General features: G+C 32.1%; 1 protein-coding gene across 12 annotated transcripts in view; it reads left to right on the forward strand.

Annotated features, from left to right (window-relative positions):
- Positions 1-18,810, forward strand: part of Fhos (Formin homology 2 domain containing) — a 135,564-nt gene that overhangs the window by 97,771 nt on the left and 18,983 nt on the right. For all 12 annotated transcript variants that reach the window (XM_088241253.1, XM_088241236.1, XM_088241261.1 and 9 more), the window contains 3 exons: positions 7,068-7,126; positions 12,514-12,893; positions 13,628-13,914. In XM_088241253.1, the coding sequence (XP_088097379.1) occupies positions 7,068-7,126; positions 12,514-12,893; positions 13,628-13,914 (726 nt within the window). The remainder of the gene's footprint in view (positions 1-7,067; positions 7,127-12,513; positions 12,894-13,627; positions 13,915-18,810) is intronic.

An 18,810-nucleotide genomic window follows, 5' to 3' on the forward strand; every position in this document is an offset into this window, starting at 1 on the left:
TAATAATAATAAATAATTTGCTTTATTTTTATTTTCATGATAATAAATAACCACAAAATTAGTGCTTTAAATACATAAAAATTTTCCGACATTTATTAATTGAGTAAATTGAATGCTGCATTAGAGAGTCAATTTTTAATTTTAGTTATCTGTAATTCTCCTTTAAATCTAGTTTTTGGAATTGAGGTTATTAGTTGGCAACTTTTTATATTATTTTATTTTATTTGCTTTTTTATTTTATTTTTTACCTTTGTTTTAATTTTTTATCTTTATTATAAGTAGTTTTTTTAATATTTATTTTCTACGATTTCTTACATTTTTATTATAATGTAGTAATATTCTTATTATAACTATGGATATATGTATAAATATGTAGCTTAAAAACCGGTAGATGAAGCTGCTAGGAATATTTTCTTGCAATTTTAGATGTGAAGTACTTATTTTTATATAATTTTTTTGAGTTGCAAGACTTAATATAATATATTTTTTTTTTAATAAACGTCGCATTTCGGCACTGAAACATTTTTTTTTAAATATCAAAGCAAGAAAATAAAATGTATCTTAGCAATATCAAAAAGGAACTTCGTATTGCTAAACAATATAATAAAAACAAGATAATAATGCCAAAAATATTATACCATTTTTTTTGTTTGAGAATTTTTGTAATTCGTGGATTTCTTTTTACTTTTAACATTATAATACATAGAATTAAGAATAGTCCAGAAGGAGCGTAGAATCATATTTGAATAGATTGGACTGTGTCCAATAATTCCCCCACTTAGACACACTTTCGCCGCGCGCATACTTGAAGTCACCGAGTAATATTGCCAGATCGCGAAGAATATAACCATAACACAAATGTAAGGTAAAAATAAAACTATTTGTTAATTTTTCTAAAATTTTATTGTGCACTCGGAAACATTGATTGACACAACAGAGTAGATAAGTAAAGGGTCATTTAATAAGAGTAATTGAATTAATGAACTTTGAACTTAAAATATAAAACAAATTTTCAATTTACATCAATCGGATATTTTTATATCATGTTAAATAATATTTTATGTTTTAAAGATAATGTCGGCCAAATGTCCACCGCGGCGTTGTTTAATCCGAGGTTCAATTTTCATTATTTCTCTTATCATATGGGCAAAGAAGGGGAAAAAATGTTACTACTCTGGCAACACTAACGAAATTTTCATTTTGTTTCTTCGACATTCTGACAGATGGAAAAATAATCAAATTTTTAAGTAATGCATTTGTGACAAACACATTTATATGATAATTACACGTGAAATGTGATTGCATCCTGTTTCTCTAAGATCCTAGCAGTATTTCTACACTTTAAAAGGATACAATACAGCATGGTTAAATTCCAATCAGGAGTTGCGTACTGAACGACGTCTACAAAGAAAGTAATGGGTCAAAACGTAAACCTACTCATTTATGAGTAGTTCAGTCGCCTTCTGTTTGATGTGCGTATGCGGTTTCTGGACTATTCTTAATTCTATGTTATAATATAATATTTATCAACACGTTAAGTCTAGAGACATTTCGGCGGGACACAATGTTTTATACGGGTTTGTTATATACGCATGTTATGTACTTATGAAATACATTCAATAATTAAAACTGACTTTTTTTCCATTTGAAAATCTCCCGTGGTTAATGGTTTTCGTTAAGTAATATTAAATGTTTGATTGTACATTCAGCTAGTATGGTATAGTATGATAGTAATATAGATTGACAGAAGAAATCTGGTTGGAAATGGTTTCTCATAAAGAAACTCGCACTAATTTAATAGAGCCAGGAATCGTTACATTGCGGATGGTGTCAGCTGTAGAAGAGTCGAAGAGTGGCAAATAACTTGTGAAGTTTCATTACTTCTTGTGGGAAGTATGATCGGACACGTGACAGGTACTCTGAGAAGCAGAACAGGTCTAGTCATGTCTAGACTCGAACGTGCTCTTTTGTCTTCCGCAGTTCGCTAACCTTTTTATTTTAGTTTAACATTGGATAAAAAATACTTGTGGTTTAAATCATTATCTGTACTAATCTTTTTTATCATCATCATTTCTCATTTTCGATCATTAAATTCGATTTTACTTTATAGACAACGAGCTGAACCCGGCAATGCTTTACTATTGCTAGATTTAAGAATATACTCGTGTATAGATCAAATGAACACGATCGAATGTTTAATATCAATTAATTATTATTTTTAAAAAAATAAAATATTCAGATAACAAATAAAAATACAATATTACAACTAAATACTATTTTTACATCAATTAAATACATTTACAAATTACATTAACGTTTCCCATTACGTAAAATTAATTAACGATTCTTGTCTACATAATGGGGAGTGACGTCTTACAACAGTTTGTTTATTTTATTTTTAATTATTAATATTTTTAGGATAACATACGAGTATATAAATTACAAAAAAATATTATAAACGGTGTTTTTTATCAGTGCTTTATAAAGAAGAATTATAAATGTAACTTTTCACTTCTTTCTTGAATATATTGTATTCTATACTGTACTTTTTATTATCTTTGTTAATTTCATTAAAGAAAAATATTCTTCTGTAAGTATAATGATGTGCTGTAGTTGTTTTTAATTTGGGAATTAATATATTACCACCTGTTCTAGGTCGCGTACTTACGTTTTGTGACCTAAAAACACTACTATTTATTTTGTCTTTATGTATTTGAAGCAAACAATTCTTTTTATATAACAATTTATATGTAAAACTTTATTTTTTTTAATAATTGAGCAGTAGAAAAAGTAGACGGTTTTTTCAAAATAACTTTTATAATTAATATTTGTATTTTTCGACCGGTAAAATATTTGTTTTAAAGGCACCACCCCATCCAATTATTCCGTACTTTAATATGAATTTAATGCAAGGAAAATTAATTTTAATTTTTCGTTGGTTAATGATCCAAACCTTAATCTAATAAATACATTTATTAGTTTTCTCGTGCTATTTACAATGTTATTTATCTGCTTTTTCCATTTTATATTTTTATCAATTATAATACCTAAATATTTTATGCTAATTTTTTCAGTGATTTGGGATACGTAATGCGGTGACAGTGAATTTTGATAAATACGTATGTTTACTGTCACCGTCTTGCAGAGGCCTCTCCGATACTGTGCGAAAAAGACGACTACCTTTAGTACCGGTGCCTAACTAAATAATGCTTAACTCAAATAGATAAAAACGACGTTTCGTTGTCCCGTTTTACGCACCTCAAAACTGAATCAATTATTTTTTTTAAACCGAGTACCAGAATGAAATTGTCTTTTTTGTTCTTTTTTGCTTTTTTCAAAAATAGTTATCGCATTTGTATACCGTGCGCCCGAAGACAGCAGATAAAACTAGACGTTTTTATGTTTTTTTGGGTGGTTCTAGATTCCATAATAAATCATTTATAACAACAAAAAATAACAAAATAATAGGGACACGCCAATAATCTAGAGAGAAAATATGGCATTTCATTGATGAAGAAAAGTCAGACTGCGTTTCCTCTAAAGATAAAACATTATTAAGTATATTTACAAAACATTGCTTCATGCTTTGACGTAACCATAGAAACGGGTTTGGTTTTCTTAAATAAAACCATTAACTTATTAATACAAATAATGCATCTTGAGCCCTCTAAAACTATGACACTTAAATCATTCCCAAACAATCAGTCTTGCTCAACGCGTATTTAGTCGTTCTTTAATCGCCAGCCTGGTTTTGACGTAAGTTTGGCATTTGATTCGAAACCAAAATACCTGATTGTGTATTGAAAGCGTTTAAAACCCGTTCGGATAAATGAAAAAGATGATGTAACTTTTCATTAGTAAGTATGTATGTACCTAGGTGCTTATTTATGATTGAATTCCATAAATATTCGAATTTAGAATTATTTTTGTAAATGTCAAACTGTTTTTTTTGCCAACAGGGGTGCACTTTATGCAGGAATACGATTTTGAAAATCGTATTTAATGGCAGTTATTATTATTTTAGTATTACTAAAAATCCTGTAATTTTTTTTTTAATGTACAGAAATTATAAGAGCAAAATCTGATCGGGCTCCATATTCCCTATTCCTCACTCTCGTCAAATGCTGCCCCGGTGAATGATGAATAAAACATTTACGCTTCTAACTTGTTTTCTGATTTTAAGAGCTATAAAAATACCCAGGACAAAGCTCATCAATATGCAAAACGCGTTAATCGGTCCAGTAGTTATTTGTCAACATTGCCTTTTATATCTATAGATCAAAGATAACTCTTCCATTGTAACCCTGGCCCAAAGACCATGATAAATTACAGTTAAAATCACATTTAAAAACGTGTATTTCATGTCGTCCCTGCCGGGATTTGAATTCGAGATTGCAAACGCTCCAACCAGTGCATTTCTAGGCGGACTCTTATCTTCTCGATTATTATCGATATTTTCCTAAGTGGAAAACACTCATACAGTATTATGGTTTTATTTTGCACACATAACTTTAATTTATAAAATTAAATTAAAGATGTTTAAAAATAAATTTATTATGAATATACTTACTTTTGTAACTTAATTCAATACCTACAAGTGAACACCGTTTTTTGCCATCATTTGTGTTTGTAATAAAGTCATGAGGAATAATGACTAGTGATCGACCAAAGTTTCGGTTTCGGCCAAATATAGGCCGAAACCTGCGGTCGGGATGTGTCGGATTACATTATTCTATACTCGGGTGCATCTTACGGCTCGTGACTCGGCTGCGTGACCTTTCATATTTAAATTGTAGTAATTCGTTTATAGTTAATTAGTTATGTAGCAAGCATTGTAGAACTGTTACATATAAGTTATATGACTGTATATATCATAACATCGAACCATTAAGTTTATGCCTTTTATTTCATTATGAATGTTATTTTACACTTATGTTGATGAACTCGTAAGGGTTCAACAACAAAAACGCCCAATTTCGGGCGTTCTGAAGTGACTTTTAACTTATTAAAAAAAGTTTCGGTTTCGGCCGAAACTAGAACAGAAGCCGAAATTCAATTTTGGTTTCGGCTCAGAATTTTGTTTCAATCAGTCACTAATGACAATTTTCATTTTATTTTATTCGTGATTTTTACAGCTATTACATAAAAATAAGTAAAAATGTATTAACAGTGCTAGAACCAATTAAAATAATTTACTGCTAATCTAATAATATATAATATAAGAGAAAAGTCATAAGACATCCGACATAAGCCATCCATATAATTTGTAGAATTCTCAGTGGAGGCAAGATGATCAGTCTTAAGCTTCAGATATCAGTCCAGGGACTATGAAATATTTTATTGTAAAAACACCCTTTTAAATAAATATTTCATATCAACCATGTAGGAAATCGAACCCAAGACCTCTTGCATGGTAGGCAAACGCGCTGACCATTACACCACGAGGCAATAAAACGATGCTGATTTTTTTTCTATGTGCTTCTTTTTCTATTTTGTTTTTAGTGAAATATTAATTAAAACTTATGAAAACTAAAAAACAGGAAAAAATACAGATGGTCCCTTCTGCCATCTGACTACCGAATTATAAAACTAACTGAATTTTTCTGAAGTCTGTGTTTTCAAAAAAATTATATCTCAATTATTTAAAAAGTTACTCAAACGAGCAATGAGTAAATTGTGTTTGTATTTATTAGATACCGTGATATAGGTTCCTTTACTATTTTTTTTTCTGAATCTCGCTATTGAAAGTTTATAAAGTGTAAATTGGTCAAATAAATAATGGAATAAACATTTTTTGGTTAAATTAATATTCAATTTATATCTCAACTTAAAATAATTTGTGTCATGATTATAATACAGTGAAAATACACCTACTGCCTTAAGTATGGGTTTGGAAGATGTAAGTTACGACGTATCAAATTCAGCACATATTCAAACATACACGAATGAAAAAAATCGTACAAAAGATTTTAAAGTTTTATCTAATGGCGTGTCAAATAATAATAGTGATTCAATAATATCGAATTACGTGAATTCTCCATCCAATAAGACCCCCCATTGTGTTTGCAGGTTAGTGATTATGCTTAAAAATTTATTTTTGATACTTTATAAATAATAAATATTATCATATTGCTGATTTTTCTTGTTTTATTAAAATGGCATAACTATGTACGAATATTAAGTATTGACGCAGGTACTGTATTTTAACTAATTGAAACAGCCGGCTTTCATTTGAAGTTGTCAATTTATGCAACGTAAAGTCATAATTAATTGTCTATACCCACTAGTCATAGAACACAATCAATGGAGATAATTTTACATCAAAATTATTCTGTCAAACTCCAATTTACCAATATTATTGATCTATCCTCGTGTTCGTCATTGGGTATCAACGAAACTTAGATGTTTTTAAAACAACGCTTAAAGGTTCTGATCGATTCTTAGTCGGGTCGCAATTGTTTTATGTGATTTTTTTAATATTGTGGAATTGATGATTGACAATACTGGGTCTATGCTCAAAAAGGCTGATTGTATAAAAAACCTTTTCTTTTTACCAACATTATTTAAATATATTGTATTACCTTTTAGAAAAATAAATAGTTTTTTAAATTTAAGCCGCCTATTTCCAAAACCTGCTGTCTCTACATGGCCGCCATGTAATAGATTCAATTATAAAAAAAAAATATTGCCAAGTTTTTCATCATCATCATCATTCCATTAATGGTGCATAGGGCACTGCATTGGTACACCAATTGCAGCGTATCTTGACAGTTTTTGTTAAGGTGATCAGTCTTACGCTTCAGGTACCAGTCTAGGGTCTATCAATTATTCTAGTGTAAAAACACCCTTTTAAATAATATTTCATATAACCGTGTCGGGATTCGAACCCGAGACCTCTTGCATGGTAGGCAAACGCGCTGACCATTACACCACGAGGTCGACCAAGTTTTTAACGCCTATTATTTTTCTACATTTCTACACTTGCGAGTTTTTCATTTCTTATTAAATAAATTTAATTGTCAGTATTCATTTTTGCATTTTTTATATTTGTGTTTCCTTTTTTTCAGTCGCAAAAACTACATTGTACTCAGAACGCAGTTGTCAGTCAGAGTTCACGCAATTAGAGGTAAGTTCCATCTTAATAACTGCAATATGGTAAACTTTAACTTTATTAATAATAAACGTTTGGTTGCCCTCACTGAATAGATAAATAATATGCATTCTGGTTTTGCCGTAGTGTTACGAATAATAATGTGAACACATTTCCTGGAATAATCCCAAATGTTTAACATACAATTCTACTTCCAGTATTTTCAAATGTCATGTTTATTTTCGTCCGCCATTTTGTTGCACCTTGGTCCATACCTAGGTTTACCAGGGGCTAAAATAGGAAAGCCGGTCGCAGGTGCTAAAAGTCCTAATTTTTTTTAAATAAGTCTGGTCTTTATCTAAAAATAATTTTAATAATTTTGATTTAGGTAAATTAACACGTGTATTTATGACCACTCTCAACAACGTTCATAAGTTATTTTTTCTATAGACATTTCTTGGTGGAACTGCATTAATAATAAAAGGGAATGAAACTATATAGGTACGTACTATACTTTAATTATTATAACTGAGCATTCATAAAGTTTAACTTTACGGAAATTTCGATGCAAATTGTTTACATGTGTTTTTGAAATGGTTTTTAGTATAATATTGTTATTCTTTCTTTTTCTTTTCTTCGTCTCCGTCCAGTGAGATGTCATAAGTAATAAAAACCTTTTCACATTTGCGTTGTGTGGCATAAAAAAAGTATTGACAATCTTCTGTAGTTCTGAAAATCGATTGCTGTCATTGCACGCAATGAAGAAAATGCCCCATTGCTTTTCAGCTAGTTCTTCGTCAGTTTGCATTGTGTTAAGAAAAGTTTGCAGTAGGTATGCCAAAAATCCGGTCTCGAATGAAATCCGGGCGGAGTCCGGTCTAAGTTCTTAAAATGACGGTCAAGACCGGATTTATCGTACCTCGTGCCAATCCACCCAGCCTCAGCCTGGTAAAATTAGGGTGGGTGGATGATTATTTATTATTTTTCTTTTTCATTTAATTTCTTTAGGGTAAAAATTTTACTAAAAGAAATTGAGTGCAGATTGGTCAGCCTCGTAGTGTAGTGGTTCGTGCGTTTACCTACCAATCAATAAGTAAAATAATTTTAAAAGTTAATTATTACACGTTAAAATTTAATCCACGCTGTGTTTTTTTATCGGGCCGGGTGGATTTTTGCTGTGGTGTGAAAACGGTCTTAGAGTTTTATAGATGCACTCAATTTACTTAAAATTTAATGTTCTTTTTAAGTCATCTCAACCTAAGCGAATACATAAAATACCGAAGATATTTTGAAAAAATAGGTATACAAATTTTGACCACTTCGTGATGTAGTGTATAAGTTTCTTACCATGGATGAAGCCTCGAATTTTAATTAGGGGTGTACACGATGTATCAATGTTTTAAAAACATCGATATATGAAATATGAAAAAAAATAAAGGTTTTAGCTCTTTAACTTTAAAAACATCAACAGATGAAAGAATTGAAGGAATATAGATGTTCAAATATGGGCAGAATGGTGAATGTAACACAGCGTGTAAAGTGGCCACTTAAACCAGCCAATGACAGCTCATAAGCCCAGTAGATGCCCAGACTTCTATATTACCTTCTCTAAAATGATCTTTATTCCTGTTGTAATATGTTAACAAATTATTATGACCAGTTAAATTGCGTTCGTCTATTTTATTTTTATTTACATTTTTTTAATAATTATTGATATGTTTTCTTTATTGTTTCTTCAATTTCGAATACAGGTTTTTTTTTTGTAACTCCAGGCCAAATTAAAGGTTACTGACAGTAAGAAAACATGAAATTCTCTCAAAGATTTTTTTTAATGTGTATCAATATATTTTAGGAAACAAAGCCTTTCATTGAAAAATACTAAATGTTTAAAGTATGAAAAATCACTAATTTGTCTCTCCTGAAATGTAATGTTTTTGGATATACTGTAGTTTACCTCTCGCATACAGAATTAATTAATTAAAAGTCATCAAAAACGTAGATTTTTCGATCTCTAAACTCCGAACATCGACGCCGACGTCCCGATGTGTCGAATCCCGATGTTGATTCCTAGCTGCGATTCCCTATTAGATTTTCGAGTGATTGAAAACTGTCTTTCACTGAATTATTCTCGTAAGTCCCTGAACTAAGTCTATACAGTAAAACTTATCATTTTGCCTACATGTTAACAAATAACCAAAATACGCACCAATGCACTGTCAGTGTCCTATGCACTTTTAGGAAATGATAATGATTTTCAGGGGCGGTCCCGTGGTGTAATGGACGCTTGATCCACGTACCACGGGTCTGGTTTTGATTCTCGAAATAATTCAATAGTTATTATGTGTACTAAGTATGTTTTTATCAATCTTGAATTTTCTGTGCTTTAAATGAACAAAAACATCTGTTGAAAATGATATTCCACGCGATATCATTTTTCGTCATTTCTGTAAAGGGTACTCTTATATTACATAAATATTTGCCTACGTTTTACTTCGGTTACTATGATTAAATTGCACCTGTTCTGCATATTAAAACTTCTTGGAATAATTGTCTTACTTAATTATGTATTTTAGTTGTTATATTACGCGTGGATAATATTGCATTTTAAGCGAGATCTTTTGTTGGTTGAATATTTATCACATTGAGTAATAAATTTATAATTTCATAAAAAATATAATGTAATGCACTCTTGAATAATTTCGGCATCATAATATTTGCATATTTTTGTTTACCATGTTGTATTTACAACATGTTTTTGATACTTACATCAAAACAAAATTATATAAATGAACGATTTCAACAAAATAATGACAATATGGTTAGGTTTATATGAAGTTTGGAACATTTACAAAATATGACGCGTTTCGTCTCACAAGGATATTTAAAATCTTTTTTGTTAAATTAAAATGATTATTCATATTTAAAGCATTAACTTTGTGGTCAAACATTTTACTAAATGTTATTAAATATTTGTATATAACCACTTACCGACTTTTCTAAGTCTACCGGTTTCGAGACGTACCCGTATCTTCGTCAGTACACCAATTAAACTGACATTCAAAACCCACTATACACCTTCACCATAGTTGTTGCACAAAAATATAAAATCAACCAAAAATATTTTTTTTTAATGTGGATTTTGCATGTTGGTTTGCATTTAGGAATAGTTAGTTAGTATTAATAAATTAGAATAATTAGGTCCTCCTGGCCTGTTGGGTGCAAAAAAAAGTTGACGGGTTCATACAATAAAAAAATAAATGATTATTTTCTTTTGTAGACCCCAAAAATACTTATGTTGACTTACGGGGTTTCTCAATATAACGATTCAGATAAAAAAAATTTTTTTTTTTTTTATGAAATATCATTTTTTCCTTCCAAAATCCGGTGCCCTTTACCGTGAGAAATTTGTAATTTTATTTTTATTATAAAGTCTTTTACTGCGGATATAAATGATTTTAATTGGTACATGTTTTTTGTATTTTAGTAAGTAAAATCACCAACTACGGGTTTTATATTAGGATAGTCAAGAAAACGCTGAAGATAAAGGAGAAAACCAGAGCGAAATCGGACAGGGGAAGAGCATTATTATTTGATCACGGAAATTAGGACAAGAGAGTATCTCTCTAAACACATCGCATCTCGAAGAAATTCTATTTCAAATCTCCCTATGGTAAAGTTATGAAAACAGACAAAATTTTAATAACTTTACCATCCGTCATCTGATTCCGTTTAAACAACCGTCGTGTCTCTTCATCCTTAATGGAGCGTTCGTTTTTTCGAGTTCGAGTACGCTGGGACTCTTCAAGCCCTGGTTCGCGCGTCGTCAACATTCATCACTATCACTTGCAACGTAAGATTGATAATCTTTCATCATAGTCATGTGTAATAAAATATGATTTTGCATAACGGCAGGCCAGGAAACCTGATAACAGTTATCAGTTGTGCACTACAGCACAGAATACCTAAGCTCAAGAAAAATCCAATTTGATTATTAGGATTTCACCGAGAATCGGATTCGGAACCCCGAGTCAAGCTTCTTATCCATTACACTATATGGGACGCTAATCACGCTGCAATTGGTGTAACAATGTAGTACGCTGTGTGCTAATTGGAGTGGATAAATCGCACCCCCGGAAGTACACTGTGGTTTGTCTAAATCGGCCGTTTTGCAAGAAAGCAAAAACACACTTTTAAACATATTGATGCTCGTAACATAATGTATATTTACATTATAATGCCAAGATTTTTTGTGGTATTTGCTCATTTGACTGTTAAATTATGGGAAGACTATAGCATCAAAATTACTACAGCGTTCTTCTCTATAATATGTTAATCAATTGATTAAATAGATTACTGCTCAACAGTTTAATTTTTAGCCAATGACGAAAATGTAAATAAATTGGAAATATTTTAAAACAAAGCCATGAGAATAGTGCTAAAGAAAATTAGGTATAATAAAATAGAAAAAAATGCGAGAAGATCTTAATTAGATAACAACAAAAAAGAGACTGATATATAATATGCTTGTTTTTATATTTAAATTCTTAAACAATCGAATGCCCAAATACTTCATTAATAAACTAGTGCTAAATAAAACTTTCCATAATTATATTACTAGAAATGAGGATAGAATAAGGCTGCCATTAAAAAGAACAGAATCTCAAAATTGTATAATGTATTAAGGTTTGAAAATGTATGAAGAGATGCCTGAATGTATAAAGAATGAAAAAAGTTTGAATGAATTTAAAATAAATGTTATGTGTACTGTCAAATGATGTAAATAGATATGTAAGTAAAATAAGTGTAAATATTAGTTTATATACTGTGTATTGTAATATGAGCTAACTTAAGAAATAAATAAAAAATAATACTGAAGTTTGTGGTTTATTTCGCTTAGAAAAAATGTAGAGGTACGTGATCGTTCTCCCAAGAAAAGAGAAGAAAAGGTAGCTAACTGCATTCATAACTAAAACAGCCAGATTTAGACTTACGTCAATGTGCTTCTGGGGGTGTGAAATGTTTAAAAACGAAAACTAAAAATGTGTATGTTACGTACCTACGTTTTAATGTTTTATTTTTTCATCAAAATTATCCGGTTGAAACACTATTTCGCACATTTTCATTTTATTCTCATTTTTACATAAATCTAATTTTACTGGCCCCAAATAAATATTTGGTGAAAACTCTTTCCAGATCCGCATATTGCATAAGCAAACTTTCAGCTTTATGAACCGTTTATTACTTTTTTAAAATAATACTTATTTACAAAAAAATGGCGTTATTTAGAATTTACATTTACTGCTTTCAATGCACCTCAGTCCAAATATTTTATTTGTCTGTCACCCTCAATAAATGCATAATTAATAATACTCATGTTCTTTTATCATATAATAAATCATTGTATTTTACATTTTTCTCTTTAGAAAAACTCCTGAACTCTGATGGCCGCGAGTTGCGGAGGGCGCTGTTCTCCTTGAAGCAGATATTCCAGGAGGACAAGGACCTGGTGCACGAGTTCGTCCAGAACGATGGACTGGACTGCCTCATCAGGGTCGGGTCAGGCGCCGACCAGTACTACCAGAACTATATCTTGCGGGCTTTGGGTCAGGTCATGCTGTATGTGGACGGGATGAACGGGGTCATGAAGCACAACGCCAGCCTCCAATGGCTGTACTCCCTCATCGGCTCTAAGTTCCGCTTGGTGGTCAAGACCACTCTGAAGTTGCTGCTAGTGTTTGTGGAGTACGTCGACACCAATTGCTTGCTCCTTATAAAGGCAATCGATGCAGTAGACTGCTGTCAGGTAAGCGTGTCAACTTGCACAAAAAGTGTCATATAAACCTGTGTACCTACGTGCATGCGAGTAGGTACATTTTTTAAACTAAAATAATAAATGATCATTTATTTATTGCTTAATTCAATTCCATTTTTTTTATTAACTAATACACTTGAAGCAAAAGCTATCCTAGAAAATTAATTTACAAAAATGTTGTGAAAAAAAACTATAATAATTTTTGGGTTCGACCATTTTTTAAGATTACCTCCTGAGATAACCAAACATTCATACCGTGCTGTGGATGAACATTATTTTTCAACAGATGGAAGAGTTGAGGAAATGTGGATGTTTAAACATAGGCGGAATGGTGAATATTACACAGTGCGTAAAGTGGCCACTTAAACCAGCCAATGATAAAAAAACACTGCAAATGTATAGACTTCCATGTTCCCTTCTCAAAAACGTTTTCCCTCTGTTGCAACAAGTTTTGAAAAAAAAACTGTCCTAACACCTAAACCTAAACCTTAACAATGACAGTTTTGATATTGCAGAAGTTTTAGAGTAAAATCAGGAATCAAACCGAGTTGTATTCGTGTGGAAGCATTGCGGACTCGAGGATCATAGGTCCGTAGTTTATTACAAATTGTCTGATAGTAAGATATTTACAACTCATTGAAAATACCCAAAAATGTATGGTATTTTGGGTAAATTAAACATAAGACCTTAAATATTGTTGTATCAAGTGCATATTTTGCTTCTAGGGATTGCCGCCGTGGACCAACATAATGAATTTGTTAAAAGATTACGATGCCTCAGACACTGAACTGTTGATCTATGCAACAACTTTGATTAACAACTGCCTAAACGGAATACCTGATCAGGATACATACTACAATCAGACCGATTGTTTGGAGGAGCAAGGCATATACAACATCGTGCAGAGATACATGTCGAAACAGGGAACGGATCTTGATCTTTTGAGGCAATTCCAAATATACGAAGCGGTCTTGGCGCACGAAGATGGAAATGAAAATGGAACATCTCTAAGGTAAAAAAAGACCAATTATAATTGCACATTAATGTACTCGTATAATGCAACTAGCAGTGCAGAATGAAATCGTGGTGCCGACCCTTATGACGTAGCTATGGGAGGGAAGTATGGAATGAGGATGTTCAGTGCTAAGGAAAATTAAATTAAAAAAATGTTTTCTTACACACGGTAAAAATTAGAACATTTAATAGTACCGCGAAGTTTAAGTACGAAAACAATAGTGAAAATGACATCACATTTTTTTCTAAATAAACCAATGATAGAGTGTTGTGATATATTTCCGGTTTTCGGGAAGCCAACCCATGAGCGGAGTAATAAAAAAATTACAAAACTTTAAAAAATCTTAGCGATGATTATTCTATACGTTTTTTTGCTTAGTTTGATTCTCTACTAACCACTGAACTTCCTCATTTAGCAACTCCGGTATAGTAAATGTGGTCCTACGTCTATATGTTTTGCGCAACCCATAACGTCGATCATTCAGCACAAGTAAACCTTAAAGTAAAACTTAAATCGGAAAAATAAAAGAAGTATTGGATACATTTTCCAAGAGAATCTAAGTAACGTATGTAAATCTAAGCATTTACACATAATTAGCTGGTTTTAGTAAATACTTTGTATACTGTCATTTACTATTCTGCCCGTGATCAAACATCCATGATTCTTAATGTTTTTTCAACTTAAGAAAAATTTAAAACCACAATTTCGGGCAAAAAAATCATGGCCTCAGTGTTTTGGGACTGAAAAGGCATAATTTTGGTCAAATTTCTGCTTTAAGGGGTGACCATCAATGCATAACGATAATGTCAGACCCTAAAAATACTCAAAAGAAGCATTCAAAACAAAAGAAAGAGAATGCTGACGAGGGAAGTGTGCTTGTTGCACGACAACGCCCGTCCTCACACAGACTTAGCCACCATTCGGTTGGGATGTTTCGAACCACCTCCCGTATTCTCCTGACTTGGCACCTTCAGATTATCATCTTTTCACCTCCCTGGATGCACGCATGGATGGAATCAATGGTTCAAATGATGAACAGGTGCAAAAAGAGTTTGTGAAGGGGGAAAGGAGCTGGCCAGAGAGTTCTTCGAGTAGGGCATAAAGAAGCTTGTGCCACGGCTCACCACATGCATTGAACGGGGTGGGGATTATGTGGAAAAATATTCAAAAATATCCTGTAATTTTCATTCCGGATATACAACCCTGAGCGCGGCGTCAGGGACGGAAGCATTAGCAGTACCGGCTGTTTTTTTTATTTTTACAATTTATGTTGCTTTTTTTTAATTAAAAATAATATTCCCAAACATTTTAGATTATTTTGAAACATGCCCAAAATACCCAAAGTCCTCAACAATATTTTAATATTTTGATATATATATGTATCAATATCATGATATTTTTGAACCTTGATGACAGGTAGAAATCTCCATTCATGATGAGAATATTTTGAGAGAATAGTAATTTACTTTTATTTTGATTGGGTACCTAATAGGTATTCCTATTAAACATTTTCTCTGCTACCTTGTTTTACCGTTTATCATAATACAATATTATAGGTATTATTATTATTTTTATTTTATCTAGCTTGATGTCCATCGTCAAGTCATGCACTTTACGGAAGTAGGAAGCACCAGGAGCATTCACAATAAAGCACATACATTAACATACATTTATATACAGAGAAATCAATGCAATTGAGTAAACAAATAGAGAAATTACTTTTTACCTTATGCACAGTGCACACTATATCTTTATAAAAGGTATAACCATTTTTACCCGCAGTACATAATGTTGATATTATATGTACAATATACATACTTGTTCAAGACGCTTTTTTTGTTTTAATTTTTTATGATAAATCTCTATTTGGAGATTAAGGTATAATCTGTATTTTTTATCATTAAATTACTTATCAATCTTATACCTGTTACCTTAATCATTATGATTATCTTTCTTTAAAAAATAACAAAATCGGTTCATTTTTGGGGTGCGGAAAACGGGACAGCGAAACGTCGATTTTGTCGATTTAATTTAGGCAAAAGCAGTTCGACATGCAGTTGTTTTTTTCGCACAGTATCGGGGGGGGGCATTTGCGAGACAGTGACCGAAAAAACAGTGTTCAAATATCTATTTCATACAATGGTCCAGCATTGCATATCCTCTTAAAATTTTATATCATATTCAAAAAATCTAATACTCCGAGAAGATTTAAACTTTCATATAAGCATTAGAAAATTATTTCTGTGTTTATTTTTTGTCCTCTAAGGTATTATTATTATTGTGGATAATTTATATAGCGCCATTTTTGTGAAAATCACCTCAAGGGCGCTTTACAATAAATATCCCGACACGTCTTGCAGCTATTGAGTTTTGTTTTTGGTTTTTTTATTGACATACGAGTATGTTAGGTAATGTTAGGTAATTGAAAAAAAAAAACATTTTTATTTAAAGCATCAACTTTGTGGTTAAACATTTCAATTAATATTAATAAATTACAACAGGGGTGGCAAATACCTTAAAGAAGGGAATAAAGAAGTCTAGGCATTTACAGGGCTTATGTGAATGGTGAATGTTACACAGTGTGTAAAGTGGCCACTTAAAGCAGCCAATGACAGGTCATAAGCCCTGTAAATGTCTAGACTTCCATAAACCCTTCTTTAAGGTATTCTCCATCCCTGTTGTAATTTGTTAATCTTAATGACTCCCGAGGGGGTGAAATCCAGTCTTTTGTCTATAAACATTTGGACAAACTCAAAATATAAATAGGTGTTTTTTAACTGTAGTGTTTCATAGTCCCTGGACTGGTATCTGTACCATAAAATTGATTTCTTACATTTATGTTACAAATTATTATTATTAGGTGCCATATTGGTATACTAATTCTATTTCCACCGCATCAATAGTATGGATAGGAGAATGATAATGCAATTAATACAATTCAGGTAGTGTAATTTGTAACTACGGAATATACACAGGTATTTATTATATTATTATTATTACTAATACACTAGCAGCTATTAAGCTGATGCATGTATATCAAGTGTACAAGTGTACATGGTTATTAAACATTATACATTGCTGTGTGCATCTAGTTAACATTAACTGAACTAGCACCAATCACTTTCTCGGGAAGGCCATTCCATTTCTCCACAACTCGGTTTATCAGGAAGTTCTTCCTGGGGTTGGATGAAAAGGAGGTAGTGTTGAGTTTCAATGAATGATCTCTATGGTTTTCATTCACAGTGAACATTGATTTCAACTTGGGTACATTATATTGCTCAGTTTAGATTTTGAATGTTTCAATTGTGTCACCACGCTGCCTCCACTCTTCCAGTGAACTTAACCCAAGCTCCCGTAAGCGGTCCTCGTAAGATTTATTTATTAGATAAACTATCATTTTAGTTGCTCTTCTCTGGACTTTCTCCAACAACTCTATGTCTTTTTTAAAATAGGGACTCCAGATTTGGTAGGCATACTCCAGGAGTGGACGAATATATGTTTTATAAATTTTGAGGAACAAATCTTGGGTGATGTGAGTGAATGTTTTCTTTATTAAGTATAAGTGGGAATTGGTGCGTTTGACAATTTTGATAATAATTTCGATTTCGGCAATATGTGATTCCCATTTAAGATCACAACTCCGAGATCTTTTTGTGACGTTACTGCTTGCACTTGATTTCCATCCACGGTATATATTATTTAAAGATTTTTAGGGCCAATGTGCAGGACGGTGCATTTCTCAGGGTTTAGCGTTAAGAGCCATTCTTTTGTCCATTGAAAAATCTGATTAAGGTCATCTTGGATTTGCTGGTGGCTCATTATTGGGTTGGCAAACAACTTTGGATCGTCAGCAAAGAAAGATATGGGCGTACGAATAAGTTCTCTCAAATCAATCAAGTAGATTCCAAATGCAATCGGCCCAACAACTGATCCCTGAGGCACCCCGCTCAGAACTGTGAGAGGGTCTGAGAGATCCTCCCCAACTCTCACTCGAAATGTTCTATTATATTATTATTCCAAGTATTTGTGCATGTTTTGTATATTTATACGGTAAAACTACTACTTCTACTATCATCACACAATGGCATGAGGAATTACCCACACACGTCTATCCTGACGTACATTCCTAGCTATGTTACATTCATAAATCTTATCATACATGTCCTTCGGTTATGTCTGCTTTTGACATGACCAGACTTAAGGTTTTAGTTCATCTGATCATGCCAAACCTTCCTCGGTTGTCCTCATCCTATGTTACCGTTCTTTCTCGCCATATATATCTGTTTTACAATTATTTGTCACCCAATCGTTATGCATGACCAAACCATCTCATTGCCACTTTCTTGATCTTATCAATTGTACCTGACTCAGATTTGCACTCTTGGAACAATATTATTTATGGAGTTTATTCCTTAGCATGGGATTTCCCAATGAAGAATAAATTATTTGGAAATCATATTGTTTGTTACTGAGAAATGCATTAAATTTTTTTTTATTAAGAAACCATCAATTATAATTGTTTATATGGGTAATGTAGCATGGGCTCTGAACCAAAAACAGATGTTTACAAATTGTTGAATGTAGGGTAGGGATCTAGGGATTTGTTATTTGCCTTACCTTTATATGAATAAATAAAAAAAAGTAATAAAGAAGTATATACCTACATATCGCCTCTTTGCAAGATCAACGTGTTATCTCGAAAAATGCAATTTAACAGAAAGCTACTTTTCATCATCATCATCATTCCCTTTACGCACCCAATGGTGCATAGGGCACTGCATTGGAACATCAATCGCAGCGTATCGTGATCATTTTTGTTACATGTAGGTAAAATGATCAGTCTTACTCTTTAGGTACCAGTCCAGGGACTATGAAGTATTCTAGTGTAAAAAC

The sequence above is a fragment of the Micrasema longulum genome, unplaced genomic scaffold (assembly GCF_059751315.1).
Source record: "Micrasema longulum isolate JH-2025_06_02 unplaced genomic scaffold, ASM5975131v1 h1tg000127l, whole genome shotgun sequence".
In the NCBI taxonomy this organism is placed as follows: domain Eukaryota; kingdom Metazoa; phylum Arthropoda; class Insecta; order Trichoptera; family Brachycentridae; genus Micrasema; species Micrasema longulum.